Source organism: Lates calcarifer, unplaced genomic scaffold, assembly GCF_001640805.2.
Source record: "Lates calcarifer isolate ASB-BC8 unplaced genomic scaffold, TLL_Latcal_v3 _unitig_2106_quiver_2245, whole genome shotgun sequence".
Taxonomy (NCBI): Eukaryota; Metazoa; Chordata; class Actinopteri; family Centropomidae; genus Lates; species Lates calcarifer.
In genome coordinates, this window is record NW_026115987.1 from 2,005 (window position 1) to 20,157 (window position 18,153).

The 18,153-nt window shown below is 39.1% G+C and overlaps 2 protein-coding genes across 2 annotated transcripts; one reads left to right on the top strand and one right to left on the bottom strand.

Annotated features, from left to right (window-relative positions):
• The first annotated feature begins 637 nt into the window (after window positions 1-637).
• LOC108892201 (vacuolar protein sorting-associated protein 26B-like) lies at window positions 638-3,916 on the top strand. Its single transcript, XM_018689636.2, has 3 exons — window positions 638-815; window positions 921-1,063; window positions 2,384-3,916. Exons 1-3 carry the CDS (start codon window positions 653-655, stop codon window positions 2,519-2,521), a joined length of 444 nt encoding a protein of 147 aa, XP_018545152.2. The 5' UTR covers window positions 638-652; the 3' UTR covers window positions 2,522-3,916.
• A 238-nt stretch (window positions 3,917-4,154) lies between these two features.
• Window positions 4,155-6,953, bottom strand: LOC108892202 (thymocyte nuclear protein 1). Its single transcript, XM_018689638.2, has 8 exons — window positions 6,847-6,953; window positions 5,628-5,686; window positions 5,366-5,529; window positions 5,191-5,259; window positions 4,907-4,999; window positions 4,715-4,810; window positions 4,454-4,604; window positions 4,155-4,338 (listed from the first exon to the last, which is right to left on the bottom strand). Exons 2-8 carry the CDS (start codon window positions 5,674-5,676, stop codon window positions 4,292-4,294), a joined length of 669 nt encoding a protein of 222 aa, XP_018545154.1. The 5' UTR covers window positions 5,677-5,686; window positions 6,847-6,953; the 3' UTR covers window positions 4,155-4,291.
• Window positions 6,954-18,153: the final 11,200 nt, after the last annotated feature.

Here is an 18,153-nt window from a genome sequence, read left to right on the forward strand (position 1 = left end):
ATTTAAAAAGGTAATAACTAGGAGGAAATCAGTAACAATCAAATAAACACAACATCCTTAAAAGCCTGTTGGAAATATTAGCGATAGTACTAGTGCAGTGTAGCAGTTGTAGTGGCAAGTCTGACGTTAGTAAATCTGCAGTACTAGTTAAACACCTTGGACAGCATCCAGTCATGGCTTTGGGGCTGTAACTGACAGTTATTTGCATCATTATCAAATATCTGGTCAGCGCCAAATCACAACATAAAGTTATCATAAGGCACTTTTATAAGAGCAGGTCTAGACTGTACTCTTTATATTATCATATTTACAAAGAGAGACCCAACAATTCCCACTGGGAGCAGCACTAGGCAACAGTGGCAGGAAAAAACTGACTGTAATGTGTCCAGCAAAAATATCAAGTCCTCAGAGCCCAAGATGCTGTCTTCAAAGCATCATGTTATGTGTGACTAGGCAGTGCCAAAAAGATATTCACTTTACTGTCATAGACGACAAAGAAAATCAGGAAATATTCACATTTGAGAAGCTGTAACCCCATATTTTTTTGCCAAATTAAAAAAAAAGTGTTCACTTACTAAATTGTTACGTACAGCTCTCATTCTCATTCTGTGCTTGTGTCTGTATTTGGTTTTTGACAGGTACCACCTGAAAGATGTCATTGTGGGAAAAAATCTACTTCCTGCTGGTGAGGATTAAAATTAAGCACATGGAGATTGACATAATCAAACGTGAGACAACGGGCACCGGCCCAAGTGTATACCATGAAAATGACACTATTGCCAAGTACGAAATCATGGATGGTGCACCGGTCAGAGGTAAACAACACCTAATTCGTGGCTTTCAAGTTATTTCAAGTATAAAACATCTTATTTGGTTAAAATAATATTATCTGACCTGTCAAAATGTATTTCATATTACAGGAGAATCCATTCCCATACGGTTATTTCTGGCTGGCTATGATCTGACTCCGACCATGCGAGACATCAACAAGAAGTTCTCTGTGCGCTACTACCTGAACCTGGTGCTGATCGATGAGGAGGAGAGACGCTACTTCAAACAGCAGGTAAAATAATGATGAAAGACAGTATTCATAGCAAACAGAGAAACAGGTCACCCTCAGGTTCAGAGAGTGTTTTTACATGTATCATAATAATCTGAATATTCACTATTTCTGGCAGTAATCTGAGTTCAGAAACATTCACCTTAGCAATGTAACAAAATTAAGTTTTCAAAAAAAGTTTTTTTTATTGCTTAAAAATGTTTCAGTGTGCTGTTAATATACAATATTGGAAACTTTAGAAAAAACAAATGTATCTCCATCTTTGTGAAGAGATAAGTTTTATCAGTGTCTGATGGTGCATTCACTGTATTATTTCCTGTTAATACAAAATTGTGAAATGCAGTATGTTCATTTTTTCATATAGTAAGTGTAGTATTAAAACAATTAGTAAATTAATGGAATAGCAGAAAATTAATTAAACAGATGCCAATTCCTGCTTCTCAAATGTGATTATTAGGTTTTTTTTGTTTTTTTTTTCCTGTACCGTAGCTTCGTAAATTAAACACCTTTGAGTTTTGGAGTCTGGGTTGGACAAAAGACGATATTTGAAGGTGCCATTTTGGCTCTGAGTACAAGGGTTTGTTGGTCCTTACTATCCTAACAGATTAATAAACATTGCAAATAATTGCGAGTTCCTTGTTTTTTATTTACATATAATCCTAGTCAGATCTTGGGATGTAGCTGTACAGCTTACAAAGATAATGAAGTGTTTCAAAACTGTGTTATTGTATTGACTGGACAAAAGATACAAATGATTTACTGTAGTTGACAATAACATGTAAACTGTCTAAACCCAAACATACTGAGTTTATTATCATAGAATAATAATAAGACAGGAAAATACTCACATTTGAGAAGCTAACAGAGAATTTTGCCCTATTTTCTAAACAAATGAACTCAAAACAATTATTAGTTTAAATAATAGTTGACTATTTTCTGTGTTGATCAATCAATGAATTGATTATTCACTACAGCTCAATACAGACTGTATTAGGATCTCTTCCAATTAAAAAGCAACTAAAACTGTATATCTACTTTCTTCATATACATTCTCTAATTTTTAAATGTTTATTCATTTATTTATTTTTCTCTTAAAGTGTACCTCTTTCCTATGTATGCATAGTTTCTCACTTGTATTCTTCTAAGTGTCACCTGTGTGTTGACTTTGCTGCTTAATAGCATAAGATGCATAAATATGATTTTTCAAAAAGTGAGATCACTGCCGAACAAACCAAGGCGACTGACGCCTTGATATTATCGATACACACAGACATGGAGCATGAAGTCTGAAAACCTCCACACTCTTGCTTTCTCTCACTATAGGAAATCACACTGTGGAGGAAAGGCGACGTGGTGAGGAAGAGCATGTCTCACCAGGCCGCCATCGCCTCTCAGAGGTTCGAGGGCTCAGCCGCTTCAGAGAGCGCACTGGAACAAGCCGCGAGGGAGGAGAGCGGATAGAGGCAGCGCCACCGCTGCCCTTAACTCCGGCCCCCCCCTCCCTCAGTCTCCTCACACAAGACTCATCTGCGTCTTGCAGAGCGGCGGAGGCCCCTGTCAACTGTACAACATCTGGTCAAGCAGCTGTTTTATTTGCTGGCAAAGGGAGGAAGAAGGGAGACCGAAATACAGTAATACAGTATGTGAACAATGAAACAGTTTGCATGAGGCATTCAAAGTGGCTTCAGGCTGCTGGTCTTGACCTTCCTCATTAATGCTTTTTTTTTCTTTTTTTTTTTGTCTTTATGGGAATCAAACTAATCACCTGTCACGATATCCACTGTGTAAAATCTCTTGTGAAATTCTTGGATTTTTAAGCCTTCTCTCTGTTACATTCTCCACGCTTTTTGGGGGATAAATTGATTTCTAATCTCTTAATTAATGCAACTGAATTGTCATGAATTTTCAGTATAATGTATCTCCAACATTCCACGTTTAATATTTGCATTCCTAACATTGTGTAGAAGGTCAATAAATCTGAGATAACTTTGCACTGCTATATCTTGCTGAACACATTTTTCTCCTTGTGTTTGTGTATGTTTGCACACACACAAAAAAAATTTATGGTGGAAGCGGAAACTGGAATCTTTTTCCTTTTTGACCTTTTTAAGTATTAACCCATGCATTTAAAAAAAAAAAAGAAATCTGTAAATAAGACCAGCTAAATCCTGTTATCCTGTTCCAGCTTGTGTACATTGAGTATACAGTACACAGTGCCACAAATAAATGACCTTTTCATGTTCATATGCTTTACCTCAGCATTCCAGTGGTGTTAGGAAAGACTGTCAAAGTGTTGTATTAAGGTCTGATAGTATGAAGTCTTCTGTAACCTCTTTATTAGAGACTTGAAAGTTGTGCCTAAGTGTATCAAGCAAATGAAATCCTCCTGCCTCTAATATAATTTTAGTCTTTTAACCAGAGAAAAAGTTACAGTAGAATTCTCTATCTTTTGCAAAATGCTAATCACTTACTCCTTGTCCCCAAAAAGTCAAATAAATTGATGCCAAATGGGAAAAAAAAACTCAGACTTTGTATTGGTTGTGTTGCAGAAATGAGTGAGTGGTGACAGGACTCTCAGGTCTCTCTGCTAATGCACAAAATTTGAGTTGTACAACGACAATAAACCCAGGCCCGAAGCAATTCTGAGGGCTCAGGGCGACCTTAAGCAACATAACACACTGCCGCTGTTTTATATCCAACCACTGTAATGACAAGCTCTCATGGGAACACTTTACCTTCCTTTAATCAGTGGTTTATAACACTATAATGCAGTTGTATGTGGATACAGGCTGCATGTCAGCCTGTTCTGTGAGTATCTGTAAGTGTTTAATAAAGCACACTATTTGTCAACAGTAACCTCTCTGACAGACATTTTAACTGTATTTACTATATTCTCATTATGTTTACACACAAGCTTCTGCTTATGGTTGTTGACAAATACATTAAACACTTACATCTGCTTATAACTACATTATAGAGTGTTAGAGACCACTTCTTCAGTGTGTCTATATTGCCTAATATGCGAAATGTAAAGTGCTTTTAAGTGACCTGGTTCTGTATCATTCAGAGAGAGATAAACACTGCATGAAAATCATAAGATGACAAAGGCACATTTAATAATACATATGAACCAGAAAATAAGCACTACAGTATTTTGTGCTGATTGCACTTTGCATAAACACTGATGATAGCTGACAGTATACTAGGTTGCAGTTGCATGATTTCATATCCTCACAGTGGCTGTTTGTCCTCCAAACTCAGGACAAAGTCAAACTCCTCTGCAGAAAAAAAAAAAAAAAAAAAAAACAGACTGAGTCTTCACAACTAGCCCATGACTGTGTGATGAAATAAAACTACAAAATAAAGAGCGCACAGTGTGTTTCTTTTACATACCAGTGGTGAGGGGTTGCACAGAGAGCCGGGCCCTTGTAAAAAGCGCCATATCCTTCAGAGGCCCTCCTTTGGCCCGGTGCTGCAGGTGGTACTTTTTAAGCTCCGACAGAGGAACAAAACGCTTCATCATTCTTTGATACTGGACGTCGACCTGAGAGAGAAGGAGACAAGTTCAACCTTCATGCTTGTTTATTATCAGTAACTGTGCTTGACGAACATATTCATGTGTGTGCATCTGCTCTTATTCTGTAATCATGTTACCATGCTCCACTTTGGGTTGGCCGGTTTACTGGTTGCATCATAATGGACATCTTTCTTGTCAAACTGAGTGTGGTCCACATAAGCTTCCTTCACAATCTAGAAAGAGGAAACACAGCTGAATAGCACGCCTGTCTGCAGCTTTGTTTAAATCATTAAAATATTCCCAGCAGGGGGAGAGAGAGAGCGACTTACTTTCATGATTCCTGCTATCCCCGGTTCCTTGCAGTTGCTGTGGTAAAAGAAAGCCAACTGCCCTTCTTTCATCTGCCTCATAAAATTGCGCGCCTGCAGATTTTCGAGGGACATTCCCACAGAGAAAAGACAAAAATACGTATTCATTCTTTTCTCGAGAAAAGAATATGCCCACGGCTGGTGAGAATAAGATGACACAAAAGTCTTTTCAGAGCGGTTTTGTGCCGGGCCCTTATTTCAAGTAAATTTCTTTTCATTAGAGGAGTCGGTTTCTGTGGCTCTACCTGATAATTGCGGACCCCATCCCAGCAGCTGGTCTGATTAGGCAAAGCCTTCAGATCCTCAATCCCGAACTGCCGAATGAACCACAATCATCAGATGAGTGCAGCCCACTATCTTTTTACAATAACAACAACAACAACGACAGACTGTGTTGATGAGGCCGTCGCTGCTCTGTACCTTCACATCGATCCCATTCTCAAAGCGGCTCTCAGGCTCCGACTTCATCAGCCAGTGACAGTGCTGTGGTGAAGCAGGTGACTTTGAGCTCTCCTTATTTTCTCCAGTCTCATCAGAAGCTGCAGCTTTCCTCTTACCACCGGCTCTTTCTGTTTCACCATCACCTGTGTTGTCAAGGCAATAACTGTCACTCATTATAATTTAACTATTACAAAATAACTTGTGAGACATTAGGTTTCACTCAGTGACTTGATTTGCCTACCTGAACTCGCTGCTCTTTTACCCACTCTGGCATTTTTCTTCGGTGACATCTCCAAAAGTCTATAAAAAGAGATGTTTCAGACATGATGCATCATCCACAATAGGTTTGGGTGATATAATATATAGTACATAATGTTGTGGCTGATCAGTGTACATTTATATATAAGCCTCTGTAGTGAACTCGTGAACAGGTATTATCATCAGGGCCAGTCAACCACAAGACAGAAGCCTTTTTTTGCCTGATAACAGTAATAGAAACTGATTCAGTGATACTCTGATGAAACTAATGTGACATTTGTAGCTTGGGCGCTTTGGGGAGCTTTTAGAAACATTTTGTGGCTGTTTGGTTGAGTTTTTGTAACGCCCCTTGGCCTCGTGATGCTCAGAGTCACCTCTGTCCCTCCCATCAACCTTAACTTGGATACATGCATTAAAGACATCTTGTGATAACATAATGTGAATTTCAGTCATATAGCCCCTGTTATCTCTGACTTACTATATTTGAAATTGACGAGACAAAAACACAAACAAAAAATAAAGTAAGCGCATTTATATTTTTGAGTCTTAACCTGTGACAGGACAAGGAGTAACAAAACAAGCCAAATTAAACTCCAAAGTATTTCCTTTAAAATGATACCATGGGGATGCATGACGTCTGAAATGCTGTGAAATTATAAACTAAAATAAAAAATTTTAATGAGCATAAAATACAGATGGAAGTGTTTTAATGACACTTCAGTGCACTAGGTCAGAAAGTGGGAATATTCTAATATTACTGGTAGGACAAGCAGAGCTAAGTAAGCAGGGTTAACTGCTGGACTACGTTCAGATTAGACTGCCTATCGAGCCACAGCAGCTCAGCCTAGGCACCGCTTTGAAAATATAGGGCTGAGTCAGTGTGTGACACCCCAGACGTCGTTTAACATGAATTCTGGGCTTCCATAATAATGCCAACTTTTAACTGTAAATAACTATCTTGGAAATAGAAGTATATGTCCCATTTAAATATTACTCCTCTGGTGTTTTTCTTCTTGATTTGCACACCTGACCTCAGCTCTTGAAAGCATCATCAGACCTGGCAGAGATTAGCTAAAATTTCAACAGCTTCACACAAACATGAGCGACACACAACGTGAACCAAACGCTTCAAACACAGTTTGATAGTAACACACGCTACAAAGTAGCTGCAGATAAGCTCTTCAAACATTGATAAATCATACCTTTAGCTAAGCAGAGTTTAAGGTGAGCAGTCAGCCATCAAAACCCGCCGATAAACTCACAACACGTGATGCCGCAAAAAAAAAAAAAAAAAAAAAAACTTGACGGAGCACTTGATTTAATCACCAGCTACTTCGGTTGGAAAGGCTAAACCCAGTTTGACGGGCGGTGAACGTCATTGTGCCTTTTATTCTGGTAAAAGAGCAATTTAATCCGTGTATCATTCGTTCATTCGTTTTCCAAAAAAAAAAACCAAAACTAAAAAAAACGAAATAATGACTCGTTTTTTCAATATTTGTTTCCAGAACCAAAATGAAAAACGGATAACGACTCGTTTTCCCGATTATTATTATTACAGTGTATTTTTTTTAGAAGTTGTGTAACGATCGGACGGTGTTCCATCAAACTGGATCTGTGTTTCCTGTATCACCTGCAGAACTAATCCACTGCTCTGAGTGTGTGTGTGTCTGTGTGTGTGTGTGTGTGTACTTGTAAATGGTACACAGTGAGAACAAAAAATGAGTGTCCCCGAAAAGGCAGAAGTACAAGAACGTGTGTGTGTGAACAAATATCGAAGCCAAAAGGAAAATTCGATTGATGATGTCGTCACAGACTGATGATGACGTCACAGACCGAGGCTTTAACTGGACGTCACCATGTTATATCAAAATTTTAATACTACCGTGAGGAAGACGTTTGAAGATCGACACTCGCAGACACAGAGAAACTTCCTTAAAAACGAGATGGCCGCTAGACAGAAGCCAAACAAGAAGATGGAGTAACACTGTGGTATATTTGATGGTGATGATGTGAAGATGATGAAGAGAAGATCTCCGCTGACACTGTCTTACTTGCATATAGAAGTTTATTGCAAAGAAGTCCAGCATCAAAACAAGCACTGCAGTAGCTTGTGAGAGGATCCGAGCCAATATGGATCTCTCCTCTAACAGCTCTCAACATCAGTATATATATATATATATATATATGTTAGTTGTCTTTGCGATTTATAGCGAGACATCAGGATCTCACTCAATGACCCAAGAAAGAGAGAAAAGGGAGGAAAGGCCCTCTCCCTGTTCCTTATATGTACGTATATGTTCATGGCTACTAACCTAAACATGAACCCAAAGAATAGAAAGACATACATGGAGCTTCAGGCATTCCAAGAGAGTAAAAACCATATATGGAACATCAGACACTAAACCTCGAACTTCAGCAAGAGATCATGATACTTCAGGACCTGTTGAAAATGGAGAAGGCTAACTATGCCAAGGTGTTTCATGAGTTACAGGACACCAAAAAACAGTTGGCCAAAATGGAGACTGAGCTTCAGGCAGAAAAACATAAAAACATTGCTCTCAGGGATGAGCTGAAGCTGAGCCAGATCATATCGGCACCTGATCTCCAACTTGAGAAGCAGACAATCATGGCCCTACAAGAAGAGTTAAAGCTCAGCCATGAGCTTTCAGCTGAGCTCAATCAGGAGAAGCAAGCCCAAGAAAGGCTGAAGCTCAGATGAGAAAAGCTGATGGAAGAGCTCAAAAACATAAGGGATGTCTCTCTATCAGAAGACTCTGGAGGAGGTCAAACTCTATCAGGGAAAGAGAGCGGGAGATTCCTGAGGAGGACCACAAGAGTGAGACTCTTCAACTGGACCAAACCAAACAGATAAATTAGGAGGGACTGAGTAAAAATCACTCAGGGGTATGTGAAACTTAGTCAAGGGCATGTTTTATGTCATTTGAAGTGGATTTGGACAGGTTTTGAGTCAATTCTTTGACAAAGTTGACACCACAATTTTTGATGTCTGCGGGTTATGGGTTGGAGTGAAAAAAGGTCAAAATTTCAAGTCTAGATTTATCACCTAAAAATCACTCAGGGGCATGTTTTATGTCATTTGAAGTGGATTTGGACAGGTTTTGAGTCAATTCTTTGACAAAGTTGACACCACAATTTTTGATGTCTGCGACAGGCGGCGGGTCATGGTTTGGAGTGAAAAAAGGTCAAAATTTCAAGTCTAGATTTATCACCTAAAAATCACTCAGGGGCATGTTTTATGTCATTTGAAGTGGATTTAGACAGGTTTTGAGTCAATTCTTTGACAAAGTTGACACCACAATTTTTGATGTCTGCGACAGGCGGCGGGTCATGGTTTGGAGTGAAAAAAGGTCAAAATTTCAAGTCTAGATTTATCACCTAAAAATCACTCAGGGGTATGTAAAACTTAGCCTGGGGCATGTTTTATGTCATTTGAAGTGGATTTGGACAGGTTTTGAGTCAATTCTTTGACAAAGTTGACACCACAATTTTTGATGTCTGCGACAGGCGGCGGGTCATGGTTTGGAGTGAAAAAAGGTCAAAATTTCAAGTCTAGATTTATCACCTAAAAATCACTCAGGGGCATGTTTTATGTCATTTGAAGTGGATTTGGACAGGTTTTGAGTCAGTTCTTTGACAAAGTTGACACCACAATTTTTGATATCTGCGACAGGCGGCGGGTCATGGTTTGGAGTGAAAAAAGGTCAAAATTTCAAGTCTAGATTTATCACCTAAAAATCACTCAGGGGCATGTTTTATGTCATTTGAAGTGGATTTGGACAGGTTTTGAGTCAATTCTTTGACAAAGTTGACACCACAATTTTTGATGTCTGCGACAGGCGGCGGGTCATGGTTTGGAGTGAAAAAAGGTCAAAATTTCAAGTCTAGATTTATCACCTAAAAACTACTCAGGGGCATGTTTTATGTCATTTGAAGTGGATTTGGACAGGTTTTGAGTCAATTCTTTGACAAAGTTGACACCACAATTTTTGATGTCTGCGACAGGTGGCGGGTCATGGTTTGGAGTGAAAAAAGGTCAAAATTTCAAGTCTAGATTTATCACCTAAAAATCACTCAGGGGCATGTTTTATGTCATTTGAAGTGGATTTGGACAGGTTTTGAGTCAGTTCTTTGACAAAGTTGACACCACAATTTTTGATATCTGCGGCAGGCGGCGGTCATGGTTTGGAGTGAAAAAAGGTCAAAATTTCAAGTCTAGATTTATCACCTAAAAATCACTCAGGGGCATGTTTTATGTCATTTGAAGTGGATTTGGACAGGTTTTGAGTCAATTCTTTGACAAAGTTGACACACAATTTTTGATGTCTGCGACAGGCGGCGGCATGGTTGGAGTGAAAAAAGGTCAAAATTCAAGTCTAGATTTATCACCTAAAATCACTCAGGGGCATGTTTTATGACATTTGAAGTGGATTTGGACAGGTTTTGAGTCAATTCTTTGACAAAGTTGACACCACAAATTTTTGATGTCTGCGACAGGCGGCGGTCATGGTTTGGAGTGAAAAAAGGTCAAAATTTCAAGTCTAGATTTATCACCTAAAAATCACTCAATCTTAGCAGGGGCATGTTTTATGTCATTTGAAGTGGATTTGGACAGGTTTTGAGTCAATTCTTTGACAAAGTTGACACCACAATTTTTGATGTCTGCGACAGGCGGGGGTCATGGTTTGGAGTGAAAAAAGGTCAAAATTTCAAGTCTAGATTTATCACCTAAAAATCACTCAGGGCTCCAGGGGCATGTTTTATGTCATTTGAAGTGGATTTGGACAGGTTTTGAGTCAATTCTTTGACAAAGTTGACACCACAATTTTTGATGTCTGCGACAGGCGGCGGGTCATGGTTTGGAGTGAAAAAAGGTCAAAATTTCAAGTCTAGATTTATCACCTAAAAATCACTCAGGGGCATGTTTTATGTCATTTGAAGTGGATTTGGACAGGTTTTGAGTCAATTCTTTGACAAAGTTGACACCACAATTTTTGATGTCTGCGACAGGCGGCGGGTCATGGTTTGGAGTGAAAAAAGGTCAAAATTTCAAGTCTAGATTTATCACCTAAAAAACTCCAGGGCATGTTTTATGTCATTTGAAGTGGATTTGGACAGGTTTTGAGTCAATTCTTTGACAAAGTTGACACCACAATTTTTGATGTCTGCGACAGGCGGCGGGTCATGGTTTGGAGTGAAAAAAGGTCAAAATTTCAAGTCTAGATTTATCACCTAAAAAATCACTCAGGGGCATGTTTTATGTCATTTGAAGTGGATTTGGACAGGTTTTGAGTCAATTCTTTGACAAAGTTGACACCACAATTTTTGATGTCTGCGACAGGCGGCGGGTCATGGTTTGGAGTGAAAAAAGGTCAAAATTTCAAGTCTAGATTTATCACCTAAAAATCACTCAGGGCGGGGCATGTTTTATGTCATTTGAAGTGGATTTGGACAGGTTTTGAGTCAATTCTTTGACAAAGTTGACACCAATTTTTGATGTCTGCGACAGGCGGCGGGTCATGGTTTGGAGTGAAAAAAGGTCAAAATTTCAAGTCTAGATTTATCACCTAAAAACTCACTCAGGGGCATGTTTTATGTCATTTGAAGTGGATTTGGACAGGTTTTGAGTCAATTCTTTGACAAAGTTGACACCACAATTTTTGATGTCTGCGACAGGCGGCGGGTCATGGTTTGGAGTGAAAAAAGGTCAAAATTTCAAGTCTAGATTTATCACCTAAAAATCACTCAGGCTCCAGGGGCATGTTTTATGTCATTTGAAGTGGATTTGGACAGGTTTTGAGTCAATTCTTTGACAAAGTTGACACCACAATTTTTGATGTCTGCGACAGGCGGCGGGTCATGGTTTGGAGTGAAAAAAGGTCAAAATTTCAAGTCTAGATTTATCACCTAAAAATCACTCAGGGGTATGTAAAACTTAGCCAGGGGCATGTTTTATGTCATTTGAAGTGGATTTGGACAGGTTTTGAGTCAATTCTTTGACAAAGTTGACACCACAATTTTTGATGTCTGCGACAGGCGGCGGGTCATGGTTTGGAGTGAAAAAAGGTCAAAATTTCAAGTCTAGATTTATCACCTAAAAATCACTCAGGGGCATGTTTTATGTCATTTGAAGTGGATTTGGACAGGTTTTGAGTCAATTCTTTGACAAAGTTGACACCACAATTTTTGATGTCTGCGACAGGCGGCGGGTCATGGTTTGGAGTGAAAAAAGGTCAAAATTTCAAGTCTAGATTTATCACCTAAAAATCACTCAGGCTTAGCCAGGGGCATGTTTTATGTCATTTGAAGTGGATTTGGACAGGTTTTGAGTCAATTCTTTGACAAAGTTGACACACAATTTTTGATGTCTGCGACAGGCGGCGGGTCATGGTTTGGAGTGAAAAAAGGTCAAAATTTCAAGTCTAGATTTATCACCTAAAAATCACTCAGGGGGCATGTTTTATGTCATTTGAAGTGGATTTGGACAGGTTTTGAGTCAATTCTTGACAAAGTTGACACCACAATTTTTGATGTCTGCGACAGGCGGCGGGTCATGGTTTGGAGTGAAAAAAGGTCAAAATTTCAAGTCTAGATTTATCACCTAAAAATCACTCAGGGGCATGTTTTATGTCATTTGAAGTGGATTTGGACAGGTTTTGAGTCAATTCTTTGACAAAGTTGACACCACAATTTTTGATGTCTGCGACAGGCGGCGGTCATGGTTTGGAGTGAAAAAAGGTCAAAATTTCAAGTCTAGATTTATCACCTAAAAAACTCAGGGGCAAGGGGCATGTTTTATGTCATTTGAAGTGGATTTGGACAGGTTTTGAGTCAATTCTTTGACAAAGTTGACACCACAATTTTTGATGTCTGCGACAGGCGGCGGGTCATGGTTTGGAGTGAAAAAAGGTCAAAATTTCAAGTCTAGATTTATCACCTAAAAACACTCAGGGCATGTTTTATGTCATTTGAAGTGGATTTGGACAGGTTTTGAGTCAATTCTTTGACAAAGTTGACACCACAATTTTTGATGTCTGCGACAGGCGGCGGGTCATGGTTTGGAGTGAAAAAAGGTCAAAATTTCAAGTCTAGATTTATCACCTAAAAATCACTCAGGGCAGGGGCATGTTTTATGTCATTTGAAGTGGATTTGGACAGGTTTTGAGTCAATTCTTTGACAAAGTTGACACCACAATTTTTGATGTCTGCGACAGGCGGCGGTCATGGTTTGGAGTGAAAAAAGGTCAAAATTTCAAGTCTAGATTTATCACCTAAAAATCACTCAGGGGCATGTTTTATGTCATTTGAAGTGGATTTGGACAGGTTTTGAGTCAATTCTTTGACAAAGTTGACACCACAATTTTTGATGTCTGCGACAGGCGGCGGGTCATGGTTTGGAGTGAAAAAAGGTCAAAATTTCAAGTCTAGATTTATCACCTAAAAATCACTCAGGGGCATGTTTTATGTCATTTGAAGTGGATTTGGACAGGTTTTGAGTCAATTCTTTGACAAAGTTGACACCACAATTTTTGATGTCTGCGACAGGCGCGGGTCATGGTTTGGAGTGAAAAAAGGTCAAAATTTCAAGTCTAGATTTATCACCTAAAAATCACTCAGGGGCATGTTTTATGTCATTTGAAGTGGATTTGGACAGGTTTTGAGTCAATTCTTTGACAAGTTGACACCACAATTTTTGATGTCTGCGACAGGCGGCGGGTCATGGTTTGGAGTGAAAAAAGGTCAAAATTTCAAGTCTAGATTTATCACCTAAAAATCACTCAGGGGCATGTTTTATGTCATTTGAAGTGGATTTGGACAGGTTTTGAGTCAATTCTTTGAAAGTTGACACCACAATTTTTGATGTCTGCGACAGGCGGCGGGTCATGGTTTGGAGTGAAAAAAGGTCAAAATTTCAAGTCTAGATTTATCACCTAAAAATCACTCAGGGGCATGTTTTATGTCATTTGAAGTGGATTTGGACAGGTTTTGAGTCAATTCTTTGACAAAGTTGACACCACAATTTTTGATGTCTGCGACAGGCGGCGGGTCATGGTTTGGAGTGAAAAAAGGTCAAAATTTCAAGTCTAGATTTATCACCTAAAAATCACTCAGGGGCATGTTTTATGTCATTTGAAGTGGATTTGGACAGGTTTTGAGTCAATTCTTTGACAAAGTTTTTGGTCATGAGTGATCAAGGATTTGCTTTGTTTTATGTCATTTGAAGTGGATTTGGACAGGTTTTGAGTCAATTCTTTGACAAAGTTGACACCACAATTTTTGATGTCTGCGACAGGCGGCGGTCATGGTTTGGAGTGAAAAAAGGTCAAAATTTCAAGTCTAGATTTATCACCTAAAAATCACTCAGGGGCATGTTTTATGTCATTTGAAGTGGATTTGGACAGGTTTTGTCAATTCTTTGACAAAGTTGACACCACAATTTTTGATGTCTGCGACAGGCGGCGGTCATGGTTTGGAGTGAAAAAAGGTCAAAATTTCAAGTCTAGATTTATCACCTAAAAATCACTCAGGGGCATGTTTTATGTCATTTGAAGTGGATTTGGACAGGTTTTGAGTCAATTCTTTGACAAAGTTGACACCACAATTTTTGATGTCTGCGACAGGCGGCGGGTCATGGTTTGGAGTGAAAAAAGGTCAAAATTTCAAGTCTAGATTTATCACCTAAAAAACTCACTCAGGGGCATGTTTTATGTCATTTGAAGTGGATTTGGACAGGTTTTGAGTCAATTCTTTGACAAAGTTGACACCACAATTTTTGATGTCTGCGACAGGCGGCGGTCATGGTTTGGAGTGAAAAAAGGTCAAAATTTCAAGTCTAGATTTATCACCTAAAAATCACTCAGGGGCATGTTTTATGTCATTTGAAGTGGATTTGGACAGGTTTTGAGTCAATTCTTTGACAAAGTTGACACCACAATTTTTGATGTCTGCGACAGGCGGCGGGTCATGGTTTGGAGTGAAAAAAGGTCAAAATTTCAAGTCTAGATTTATCACCTAAAAATCACTCCTCAGGGGCATGTTTTATGTCATTTGAAGTGGATTTGGACAGGTTTTGAGTCAATTCTTTGACAAAGTTGACACCACAATTTTTGATGTCTGCGACAGGCGGCGGGTCATGGTTTGGAGTGAAAAAAGGTCAAAATTTCAAGTCTAGATTTATCACCTAAAAATCACTCACTCAGGGGCATGTTTTATGTCATTTGAAGTGGATTTGGACAGGTTTTGAGTCAATTCTTTGACAAAGTTGACACCACAATTTTTGATGTCTGCGACAGGCGGCGGGTCATGGTTTGGAGTGAAAAAAGGTCAAAATTTCAAGTCTAGATTTATCACCTAAAAATCACTCAGGCATGTTTATGTCATTTGAAGTGGATTTGGACAGGTTTTGAGTCAATTCTTTGACAAAGTTGACACCACAATTTTTGATGTCTGCGACAGGCGGCGGGTCATGGTTTGGAGTGAAAAAAGGTCAAAATTTCAAGTCTAGATTTATCACCTAAAAATCACTCAGGGGCATGTTTTATGTCATTTGAAGTGGATTTGGACAGGTTTTGAGTCAATTCTTTGACAAAGTTGACACCACAATTTTTGATGTCTGCGACAGGCGGCGGGTCATGGTTTGGAGTGAAAAAAGGTCAAAATTTCAAGTCTAGATTTATCACTAAAAATCACTCATGGCCAGGGGCATGTTTTATGTCATTTGAAGTGGATTTGGACAGGTTTTGAGTCAATTCTTTGACAAAGTTGACACCACAATTTTTGATGTCTGCGACAGGCGGCGGGTCATGGTTTGGAGTGAAAAAAGGTCAAAATTTCAAGTCTAGATTTATCACCTAAAAACTCACTCAGGGGCATGTTTTATGTCATTTGAAGTGGATTTGGACAGGTTTTGAGTCAATTCTTTGACAAAGTTGACACCACAATTTTTGATGTCTGCGACAGGCGGCGGGTCATGGTTTGGAGTGAAAAAAGGTCAAAATTTCAAGTCTAGATTTATCACCTAAAAATCACTCAGGGGCTTGTTTTATGTCATTTGAAGTGGATTTGGACAGGTTTTGAGTCAATTCTTTGACAAAGTTGACACCACAATTTTTGATGTCTGCGACAGGCGGCGGGTCATGGTTTGGAGTGAAAAAAGGTCAAAATTTCAAGTCTAGATTTATCACCTAAAAATCACTCAGGGGCATGTTTTATGTCATTTGAAGTGGATTTGGACAGGTTTTGAGTCAATTCTTTGACAAAGTTGACACCACAATTTTTGATGTCTGCGACAGGCGGCGGGTCATGGTTTGGAGTGAAAAAAGGTCAAAATTTCAAGTCTAGATTTATCACCTAAAAATCACTCAGGGGCATGTTTTATGTCATTTGAAGTGGATTTGGACAGGTTTTGAGTCAATTCTTTGACAAAGTTGACACCACAATTTTTGATGTCTGCGACAGGCGGCGGGTCATGGTTTGGAGTGAAAAAAGGTCAAAATTTCAAGTCTAGATTTATCACCTAAAAATCACTCAGGGGCATGTTTTATGTCATTTGAAGTGGATTTGGACAGGTTTTGAGTCAATTCTTTGACAAAGTTGACACCACAATTTTTGATGTCTGCGACAGGCGGCGGGTCATGGTTTGGAGTGAAAAAAGGTCAAAATTTCAAGTCTAGATTTATCACCTAAAAATCACTCAGGGCTTAGCCAGGGGCATGTTTATGTCATTTGAAGTGGATTTGGACAGGTTTTGAGTCAATTCTTTGACAAAGTTGACACCACAATTTTTGATGTCTGCGACAGGCGGCGGGTCATGGTTTGGAGTGAAAAAAGGTCAAAATTTCAAGTCTAGATTTATCACCTAAAAATCACTCAGGGCATGTTTTATGTCATTTGAAGTGGATTTGGACAGGTTTTGAGTCAATTCTTTGACAAAGTTGACACCACAATTTTTGATGTCTGCGACAGGCGGCGGGTCATGGTTTGGAGTGAAAAAAGGTCAAAATTTCAAGTCTAGATTTATCACCTAAAAATCACTCAGGGGCATGTTTTATGTCATTTGAAGTGGATTTGGACAGGTTTTGAGTCAATTCTTGACAAAGTTGACACCACAATTTTTGATGTCTGCGACAGGCGGCGGGTCATGGTTTGGAGTGAAAAAAGGTCAAAATTTCAAGTCTAGATTTATCACCTAAAAATCACTCAGGGCTTAGCCAGGGGCATGTTTTATGTCATTTGAAGTGGATTTGGACAGGTTTTGAGTCAATTCTTTGACAAAGTTGACACCACAATTTTTGATGTCTGCGACAGGCGGCGGGTCATGGTTTGGAGTGAAAAAAGGTCAAAATTTCAAGTCTAGATTTATCACCTAAAAATCACTCAGGGGCATGTTTTATGTCATTTGAAGTGGATTTGGACAGGTTTTGAGTCAATTCTTTGACAAAGTTGACACCACAATTTTTGATGTCTGCGACAGGCGGCGGGTCATGGTTTGGAGTGAAAAAAGGTCAAAATTTCAAGTCTAGATTTATCACCTAAAAATCACTCAGGGGCATGTTTTATGTCATTTGAAGTGGATTTGGACAGGTTTTGAGTCAATTCTTTGACAAAGTTGACACCACAATTTTTGATGTCTGCGACAGGCGCGGGTCATGGTTTGGAGTGAAAAAAGGTCAAAATTTCAAGTCTAGATTTATCACCTAAAAATCACTCAGGCAGGGGCATGTTTTATGTCATTTGAAGTGGATTTGGACAGGTTTTGAGTCAATTCTTTGACAAAGTTGACACCACAATTTTTGATGTCTGCGACAGGCGGCGGGTCATGGTTTGGAGTGAAAAAAGGTCAAAATTTCAAGTCTAGATTTATCACCTAAAAATCACTCAGGGGCTTTGTTTTATGTCATTTGAAGTGGATTTGGACAGGTTTTGAGTCAATTCTTTGACAAAGTTGACACACACAATTTTTGATGTCTGCGACAGGCGGCGGGTCATGGTTTGGAGTGAAAAAAGGTCAAAATTTCAAGTCTAGATTTATCACCTAAAAATCACTCAGGGGCATGTTTTATGTCATTTGAAGTGGATTTGGACAGGTTTTGAGTCAATTCTTTGACAAAGTTGACACCACAATTTTTGATGTCTGCGACAGGCGGCGGTCATGGTTTGGAGTGAAAAAAGGTCAAAATTTCAAGTCTAGATTTATCACCTAAAAATCACTCAGGGGCATGTTTTATGTCATTTGAAGTGGATTTGGACAGGTTTTGAGTCAATTCTTTGACAAAGTTGACACCACAATTTTTGATGTCTGCGACAGGCGGCGGGTCATGGTTTGGAGTGAAAAAAGGTCAAAATTTCAAGTCTAGATTTATCACCTAAAAATCACTCACTTAGGGGCATGTTTTATGTCATTTGAAGTGGATTTGGACAGGTTTTGAGTCAATTCTTTGACAAAGTTGACTTTTTGATGTCTGCGACAGGCGGCGGTCATGGTTTGGAGT